Below are 10,208 nucleotides of genomic sequence, written 5' to 3'. Positions count from 1 at the left end.
GTGGGTGTCAGTAGTCATAAGTTGAGAAAAGAAAAATGCATGAGAAAGAAAAACTATAAGAGATTTAACAGTGTTTCCGTGATAGGTTCGTGTTAGGTGCGTCTCTTAGTGTGAGGTTGTTATTGTACCAATACTATGAGTTACCGCATGCCTGCAATTGCCAACATTTTATAAGTTAACCAGCTACAACCTTAAAATAGCTATTCAATTTAGGGGAGGCAATGGTTATTTAAATGTAGAGTGAGGGCAATGTGCCCGCAATTTGGTATGTGCAATTACATGCTATCTTCCTTCTTTTAAATAAAAAAATAAAGCCTGTGGATTTTACCCACTTACTTGTACATTATAAGCAACAAAGCCAATGTATGTAAATCCCACATAGAATGTGACATTCTCGTTGCCATTGGGCATTGATGCAAAATTTAAAGGCAGAACTTCAATTTTCTCTTTGCAACACTTTCTCTTTGTGTAAAGTTTTCCATTTTCTGTCCAACCAGATACTTTTTGCAGCAGATTCTGCATTTTGATGTTTTTGGGGTCAGTATCCCACCTGAATGAGCGCTCATTTAAAGGCCCTTCAATCAGCTTCTCAATGGTACTTCTGTGTATGACTTTTTGATATCCATATCCTTTCCCCAGAAAAAAAAGCACATTTGTCCTTTTTTTTCTTACTGGAACATTTTTAATTCGTAGTTCGTGTAAATACTTTGCAGTTTTAACTGCACTAGTTAAAATGTTGTCATTGTGCTCTTCATCAAATTTGTCATCTGGCCAGTAAATCATAAAAATGATTAGGTAGGCACTGGGAGGAAATTGTGCCCGTTCTCTCAGAAATCTCTTACTCATGTCACGCAGCTTTTGAAACGGTAAAAGTTTTGTAGATTCAGTGCTCACACTCCCTAATGCAATATGACACATTATGTAATTTATTAGATCAATGTTATCCAGTGATTCCTGGGAAACATTTGGTCCATAACATTGTAGAATAGCTTCAAGCCTTGCTTGTTTTTCATCTTTTTGTGAATCTGACAGTAGAAAAAGTATTGCTGTTGTGCTGCCTCCTCCCAGTTGGTAAATGCTCATCTTTTTAACAAATTGTTTTTCTCTAACTAAACTATTTTCTATACCTTTTATAAGGTGGGAGTTGAAATAATTAGCAAATTCTCTAGTTTTGTCACTTACCCATTTTCTGGGATTATTGGTCTTATCCTCCCCCCGGGGACCTGCCTCCCCATCGTCAATTTTATCTATTTGAAAGTAACCCATTTCATCAGAAAGCCATTCCAGGGCATCGTAAATGTTTTGGTATAACCCTTTCAATCTCCCATGAATCCTTGACCATGGTGTTTCTAGATCAGCAGGTGTGAATTTTGTTAAAAGATATTTTAAAAGTTCTGTGTTTTTCCCGTCATTTTGAGAAAAAAAATCCAATTTTGAAAGCAGATATAGCAAACTGCATCCTACATCTATTTCACCAAAAAAGCCTGCATTATTCATGGTGTCAGTCTCTGCTTTTGCAGCTTTTTGTGCGGCTTTAAAACATTCCATCGATTTAAGTCCCCTTTCTATCACACTAGTTATATCTATAGAATTTATGTCTTTTAAGTACTTCTCCTTATTTACATTGAACCACTTTTTATATACTTGGCCTTCGGTATCCAATATAAATGAGTCATGTGGAGAGTGGGATTTAGCGGTTTCTGCCCATTTTTTGGCATCTTCAAATCTCTCATTTTTATAATGCAATCTTGCTAGTTGTTGTGCAAAAAAAGCATCATTATCAAATCTTATGTAAGCTGCTTCTAAGAGCTTAATTGCCATCTCTACTGCCTTTTCCCTTTTACAAACATGTTCAATAAATGGTGAAAAGAACGTGTCTACATTGTCACCTCTGCTTTTTTTGTGACGTCTTAAAAACAAGTGTCTGATAAAAGTTACAAATTCTTCTCGTCCAAATTTGTGATGGAGTAGTGATTCTTCCTTAAGAAGGTCCATTGCAATTTTGCTCTGAGGATAGTTGTTTGATAACTGGACTAACAGTTCCTCCGCAATTAAGGGGTGCAAAATACGAATGTTGGAGGTCCAAAAAGTATCTTCTCTTAATTCAATTAGCATTAGTTTTACCGGGTCACTTAAAGTATTTATAAAATTACAATGACTCAGTTTATCTTCCTCTTTCTCTAAATATGGTTTAATTCCAAGGAAGGCTTCACAGTGTGAAAGTGAAATATATGAATTATGGACATAATGATTTAGTAAGGCAACATATCTGAGTAATCGTGTTTCTGTGGATGAGTGGTCAATTTCCCGCATTGCATTCTCAACAAAATCCTTCAGGTATTTTTTTTCAAATTCATTACTCATTAACACAAAACTAATGATGAGGTCTGACGAGAAAGACTCATAGAGCTCATCTGCTTTCGCTTTGAATAGCCGTTTCTCCTCTGGGTTTAGTTTGTGTGTGATTGCAACTGTGTCGTGTGTAGAGTTTGTGCAAAGCCGTAGCGGTGCATTTGATCGATTGCAACTCAGAAGTATAAAGCTAGGCTTTGAATTGTTTGTGTTGTTTCTCATGGCTTCCCCTAAGTAATGCTTCAAATCATCTATATATTCTTCCTCACAGTCCTCTAAGAGGAGAAGTACTGGTAAACACTGTTTCATGTCTTTTTCCTCATACTCTCTTAATTTAACCGTGTGCTCGCATACTGTTGTAACTGGGTAAGATGCATTTACTATGGCACATCTTAATTGTTTTTTGTTTTTCCAAAGAATATGACGACCAACTGTACTCCCTCCACTTCCGGGTTGATGAACAATCTTGATTCGAGCAACAGGAAGCTTTACAGTGTTTTTGTTTAAAATATTATTTAATATATCTTCCACTTCTTGGCATCCATGTCGTTCTATAATTTGCCCACATTTCTTCTGTTCAGCAAGCCAGAAATGTTTCCAGCTAATCTTCCCACCACGATAAAAAAAACTTTCGAATTCATGTAATTCTTTTTTGTCAATTTTTTCCTGATTTATGTTACTACATTCATTCACACAAAGTATATTAAGTGAATGCATCCTTTCTTCTTCAGGTACGGTTAAAATACAGAACCCTCCTGTGAAGACTGGGAGGTTTCTAAGGTAATCTGTTGTTGGTAGCATTTTTTGAACCGTTGTAGCAACATGGCTTAGCTTCATACCAACAATACTCCTCTGATCAAGTTCTTCCCTGGTACAGGAATTCTGTGCCAGAGTGGTCCAGTGCTCATAGTGGTCTTTATTTTCAGCAATGCAAGTGATGTATTCCAGGCCACTCATTTCTCTGTAAAATTCATTAAAAGCCTCAACGATTGGCTTTTCCACTGAAGACAATAACAGAAAGAGGACAGTGAAGCAGCCCCTTTTAATTATTTCATCACAGATCAAAGAAACCGCCCTTTTAAAGTATCTCCCTTTATTACGGATCCATGTATGTTCATCACATGGCTGGTCATCTCCGAGGAAGTTTGTGCGTCCATTGCAAAATATCCAGCATGTTTGTTTGAACAAACCTAGGTTTTTTACAATCTCATCTTTCGTCTTTCCACATTCACTAGAGTAGCTTTCCAGTGAGTAAATATTTGTTGCGTGGTACTCCTTGTACCTTGAACATAGACCTTTACTGTCAGATTCTGGATCAAATTCAAAAACACACAATATATTAATGTCCTTTAGAAACTTCAAATGTTCTAAATCTTGTTCTTCACATTTGTTGGAGACTACGACATACCACTGAGTGTCATCAAAGTACTGCTTCCCTTTAGTTAGCAGCACCGAAAGCTTTCTTCCTAAGTCTTCGTAACTTTCCATTTCAAAAGAATCGAGCGAATCAGCCTTTTCTCTCCTGATATCAGCTTCTCTTTGCCTTTGTTCAAATGCATTTAACTCCTCTTCTATTTTAACAGGTTCTGTCTTTGTTCCATTCCTTTCATAAATTGTTAGCTTGCCATAATTTGTTTTATTGTTGTTGTACTTGGGCAATCGCACTTGAAATTTTTTCCCTTTTACACTGCATGATAAAGGAACAATGTCAACTTCCACCACAAATAGTTTTTCGTCTGAGTCTTTATCAATAACCTCAACAAATTGTGGCGGTCGGATGCACAGTCTGGCTGCCGCGTACTCATAGGGCTCTGGGAAGCATTCTTTTAAATTATTTAGTGCATCGGAGTATAACTCTTTCTCTTGGATCGGAATGCCAACTATCTGTCCATGTTTATATCCCTTGTCTTCCACACTGTCCATAATACCAAAGTGTATGGTTCCATTTGTTCTCACATTCAAGCATGCAGCAGCAAATCGGACGACCTCAGAAGTAAACTTTGTCTGTAGTAGTTTTTTATCTAATGTTACAGCATTAGCTAATGATTTGTACTCATGGCATGGTGAAATTAGGTCTATTATACCAGTTTCTGGTGGTAGTACCTGGTTTTTCACATATCTAAAATTCCCAACTTCATCAAAGGGCCGGAAAGGGCTTGTTTTCAATGATTGTGTGGATGGGTGGGAATTTGCACTACATTTATTTTCCATTTCCTCTGGAGCTCTTTCTGTAGACGTTTTGTGAGTCGTGCTTCCGTGTTTTTTAGTTTTCCTTGGTGACCTTTCCTGTTGTATTTGTTCAAGAAGTTCATTTCTACTAATTATTAATAATTTTACTTGCCCTCTTTTCATGCCCATTTCTTTTAAATCATTCTCTTGGATTTTTTTCAGGACTGGACCAGTTACTTCCTCCTCACTGAGTTTAGAAATATATTCTTCTTTTAGTCTAATTGATTTCAGCCACTCGCACACATGCATTTCAGTCCAGTCGTCCACGGGAATCTGTTTATAATCTGTTTATTGAGAAAATAATTGAAAAATAAATATGCTATAAAATTAGTACTTAACTATTATTGCTAAGTGTCTTAACTGCAGATTTGAATTACAGAATGTGCCACTTACCCATGCTTCACTTAGCTTGATGGTCAGTGTGAACAATCTGTGGAAGGAAACAATTTGTTTAAGTTATATAAAATGTTTCATTTCTTTTCAATAACTAATAGAAGGAATAAAAAGTAAAAGATAACTTCCAGATAAATAATTTGGGATGTTTATAATAAAATTGTTTGGGATCTGCTGGAAACGTTCAATACTCAACAAGGCTTTCTACACAACTAATTTAGAGTTAGCTCCCAACTAGTGCGACACAAGCTGCATTCTTCCTTTGTTTTTTTTTTGGTTACTGATGTACACAATCGCTGATATGAAGGGATGCATTGGGGCTGATATCCCAATTCTCTTTACAGGTGGTAGAGAGGCAGCAGATTTTTAAATAGACAGCTGATTATGAAAGCAACCATTTGATATATTAAATATTCCTAGTAGACTTGTGTACTCCTCCAGGTGTCTAAGAGAGAGTAGGTGTCTCCCCCCCCTACCATGTGACGGGAGTGTGGTGCTGGACTGAAGGGCTGCACTGTACCCCTTCTCCATTGCTTTTGGTAGAGTTTTGCTTTTGGCTGACGGCTTATACTTCATGTTTGCTATGCTTTTTCCTTCCTATTTGAGACTATGTAAAGTTTTTGGGATACCTTAAAAATAATGATGTTGACAGACAACTTCCTGGTCATCATTATCCTAAAAAGAAACCCTTTACCCTTCTTACCTTAAAGAAACACTATAGGTGCCTAGACAACTTAATCTAATTAAATGTTCTGGGTGCCATGTGTCCTCTGTTTTAACACTGCAGTTGAAAACATTGCCGTTCTGCAGGAAAGCCAATATTTTCTTTGCAGGGTAAATTAGAATATCTGCTTATATTTGTATAGATAAGCCATTGCAGGCATAATGCTCTTTGTTTTAGTGTCTATGTTCTACTGCCTTCCCCCCTCTCTTTAACATGGTGATAGTTCAAATATATTTAGGATAGCTTAATCACTTGGATATATATTCAGGTGCCGTCAAGGTAGGGGGGATGCTACCTTCCAGTCCAATAAGAGGAGGGCAAGTGCTGTGGAGGTCAAAGTGGTCCCTTGATAGTCGAAGAGAAAGGGGTGGATGCTGTAGTGGGGATAGGTCTGGCCAATCTGAGGAACCGTTCTCCTGTATCTGTTATACTTTTATGTCCAGGGATCCCTTAGAATAAAATTTATGTAAATTTGCACTTATGATGAAGGGACTTACTTCTTACGACTATACTACTTTTAGCAGCCACCAGCACACGCATTATCATTCTTTCTGCCTCCCTAGGATATTTGATAACACTCAAACTCAGTGAAGCACTGCATTTAACATCCTGCAGAAAATCCTACCACTCTCAGGCCTCACTTCACGCTCAAACCCAGTGAAGCACTGCATTTAACATCCTGCAGAAAATCCTACCACTCTCAGGCCTCACTTCACGCTCAAACTCAGTGAAGCACTGCATTTAACATCCTGCAGAAAATCCTACCACTCTCAGGCCTCACTTCACGCTCAAACTCAGTGAAGCACTGCATTTAACATCCTGCAGAAAATCCTACCACTCTCAGGCCTCACTTCACGCTCAAACTCAGTGAAGCACTGCATTTAACATCCTGCAGAAAATCCTACCACTCTCAGGCCTCACTTCACGCTCAAACTCAGTGAAGCACTGCATTTAACATCCTGCAGAAAATCCTACCACTCTCAGGCCTCACTTCACGCTCAAACCCAGTGAAGCACTGCATTTAACATCCTGCAGAAAATCTTACCACTCTCAGGTACTGACTGAATCTTGGAAATACCCAACCTCATTTATTCTTGGATTGCTACTATATTATCGTGTTACTATAGATTTGTTACCATTTATACCTGTAGTTTGCCACTGTAAATTTCTGTGCATGCAGTTTGTACTATTGTCATTTAATGTTTCTGACCAATATTTCATGTACACAGTTATTGATATTTTGGGTGATAGAATGTGGTTGCTAAACGTTTCAATAGTATATAACACATGGCTACTCTACTCTAGCATGGTAATATCTTAGTAAATCTGGTACACCTAAACCACCCTCTCTCACTGGCAGTCCCATTGATGTTCTCGACACAGTAGGGCAGGCATAGGCAACCTTCAGCACTACAGATGTTTCGGACTACACCTCCCATGATGCTTTGCCAGCACTATGGGTGTAAGAGCATTATAGGGGGTGTAGTCCACAACATCTGGAGTGCCGAAGGTTGCCTATAGCCCTGCCCTAGGGGTATGCATTTCCATGTGTGAGTGTTGAAAAGTTTCTGGGATTGAGGTAATAGGGGCTTTGCAAATTATTACGGGCATAGTGCGAACTAAGTACAGAACAACAGGTACAATCAGCATCTTAATGGAATTGTCATCTCCAGTGAAGACCACTGCTACAATGTAGTCCCAATTTTATATAAACATTTAACGTGATTTTCCTTCACTAGGGCATGTGTGGATTTTGGTAGTTCAATGCCTAAATAGGAAAAATATGATTCTCTCCAATTAAATTGAAATAACTGTTTCATTGTTTGTAGCTCTGTCTGTGGGACTCCTATTGATAATGCTTGAGTTTTAGAAACATGTTTTTTTGTAGTATGAAACCGTCCCATGTAGGTGAAGTGTTTGCATCAATTTCGGCAGTGATTGAGATGGTTTGCTCAGTAGGAGAAGGACATGGTTTGCAAATAATGCAACTTTTTGATCTTCTATAGGTGTTGAGATACCTTTTAATTCTAGCTCCTTTTTAATGCATTGGACCAAAGGTTCTTAGGCCAAAATACAAATTAAAGTTCACAGGGTGAGGCCCTGTCTCGTACCATTAGTAATAAGTTGTACAGGAAACCAGTGTTCATGACTTTGGCGGACAGACACGAATATAGTGTTAATATGCTGTGCGTTCGATGCTCACCTGTGGTGATTCTGAGCCTTCCCCCAGTTAGAGGGAGACCCCCAGGTTTTGAAAAGACCCAGGTTAGGTCTAACTAGAGCCTCACAGATAAAAACGGACCCTGTGACTGGCTGTAAGACAGTAGATATTTCAGACGCTTCCTGCTAAGCATTGGCTTAGCACTATTTAGATTTTTTAACCTTTTTAAAAGGCATGTTGCAGTCTTTTCTACCCAGATATGATCATACATTTCATATACATGCAACATTCAGGATACTGACAAAGTTTTGTACATTCTATATATCCAAAAACAAATGGAATGCGTATTAAGAGCACTACCGCAAAGTTCTTAAAGTGGAGAAATCAGCATTAATATTCTCTTGTTTCCCATGAGAATTGCTTTACTTTTTAAAGGACAGAATAACCCTTTATAAACAATCCAAATGTATTCAAACAAAAAAACCCCCAGTAAATAACATTGTCAAATTAACACATCTCCAATCATGCTCACATCTATATTGCTGTATTAACTTACCTTACCCCAGTGAAGAGCTGTCCCAGGCTAATTTTCATATACCAAATATCACAATCTACACACTAGTGCAGGTATTGTTGCCACTCCAATGTCTTCTTTGCAGAGTGAAAAGAAACACTGGCATCCAGAGATAAATGCTTATGTCTAACAGTCGATCAAATAATGTGTGGATTAATCTCTAAGCAATGTTTGTAGTGAGGGATCATAATGTGTTCAGTATATGTGAACTTAGTTTCGTTTTCTTGGTGATGAGGCATATATGGGATGGGCACAGGAAGCAAAAGTATTTATGGGGGGGGGGGGACAAAAAGTAATAGAAACTAGGGAAAAGAGCAAATATCTGAAAGCAACAGTGTGTTGTTACAGGGAGAGAATATAATATATATTTGGATGTTGTTCAGTTTTCCAGCCAAAGAGAAGAGCATGTTTAATCGAAACGAGTAGAGCTTGTGTTATCTGACAACACTAACATAATGTAAAGGTATTAGTAAATTGTAAGAAAAAAAAAATGACATATAGCTTGTAAGGGAAATCTTTTCCACACATATTTAAGGATAAATCCAAGTCTCTAAAGCATTTCAGCTTGTCTCCCAACACTCCCAAGATGCACCATCCTGTCTGTCAATAACATTCTATTCATTGTTAGCATTCTATAAAAGTAAAATGATATACAGGAGAGAAAGGATATTGGTAGAGTATCCTATGGAGTGGAATACCCTACTAGTTGTGGGAAACAGTAAGGGTACAGTAGAGAACGTAATGTGCAACTTTAATGCGTGAATAATAAAACTTAACTTTTAATGATACATTTCTAATATATAAAAACTGGTGAGAGTCAAGACCCAAAAACACTAGTGTGTAAAACAAAAAAAAAATTATAAATCAAATTTAATTAAAATCAACACTTGTCTGAGACTTGCATAAAGTACCCCACATACATGTGGGGACTATTGTCTAAACTGTGTGTGGTAGCTGTAGTTTGAAGAGTGTCCCGTAGTATCTGGGAGTCCCAAAGTAGGGCAAATAATAGCAAAAAGATGGATGATAATCAGGATTGAAGGAGTTGAAGTACCAGATTACACTTACCAGAAGTACAGTAAAGCTCTCTGCTTCCAGCATGATCAGCGGCACCAAACCCCACCCATTCTCTCAGCCTTCCAATTTTTTATTTTACTTTTAAAATTCTTTATTTTTGTTGCGCAGGTAATTACAAAAACATCGACAAACGCCACAACAGCGTACATGTGTATATAAACAGGCTAAACAGTGGCATAGATAATTGCACATTTTGTGTTTTGGGTAACAGGCTTAACCTATCAGAGAGGTTCTATAGATGAGTAGTGTAGTTATCAAGAGTAGAGAAACGTATGCAGGCTAGAGTTCACTCACCACAAGGACCACCAGGGAACACCGCCACCAGTCCCCCCCCCCACCAGGCTAAAGGTAAGAAGGGGGGGGGACATTATTTGTTTATTTACCCCCCAGCACACAAAATCTATTCTAACATTTATACAGCACTCTCACCCACAGCACCATCACACACAGCACTCTCACACCCATCACACACAGCACTCTCACACACAGCACTCTCACCCACATCATACACAGCACTCTCACACCCATCACACACAGCACTCTCACCCACATCATACACAGCACTCTCACACCCATCACACACAGCACTCTCACACCCATCACACACAGCACTCTCACACCCATCACACTCAGTACTCTCACCCACAGCACTCTCACACCATCGCACACAGCACTATCACACTCAGCACTCTCACCCA

At 38.4% G+C, this 10,208-nt stretch overlaps 1 protein-coding gene across 1 annotated transcript; it reads right to left on the bottom strand.

Annotated features, from left to right (window-relative positions):
- Positions 1 to 221: 221 nt before the first annotated feature.
- On the bottom strand, positions 222 to 5,013 carry LOC134610430 (sterile alpha motif domain-containing protein 9-like). Its single transcript, XM_063453390.1, has 2 exons — positions 4,975 to 5,013; positions 222 to 4,865 (listed from the first exon to the last, which is right to left on the bottom strand). The coding sequence occupies exons 1-2, from the start codon at positions 4,976 to 4,978 to the stop codon at positions 325 to 327; spliced, it is 4,545 nt and encodes a 1,514-aa protein (XP_063309460.1). The 5' UTR covers positions 4,979 to 5,013; the 3' UTR covers positions 222 to 324.
- Positions 5,014 to 10,208: the final 5,195 nt, after the last annotated feature.

This window comes from Pelobates fuscus, chromosome 5 (genome assembly GCF_036172605.1).
Source record: "Pelobates fuscus isolate aPelFus1 chromosome 5, aPelFus1.pri, whole genome shotgun sequence".
Classification (NCBI taxonomy): domain Eukaryota; kingdom Metazoa; phylum Chordata; class Amphibia; order Anura; family Pelobatidae; genus Pelobates; species Pelobates fuscus.
The sequence above is the reverse complement of the archived record's forward strand: the minus strand, read 5'-3'. Positions and strand labels throughout refer to the sequence as shown.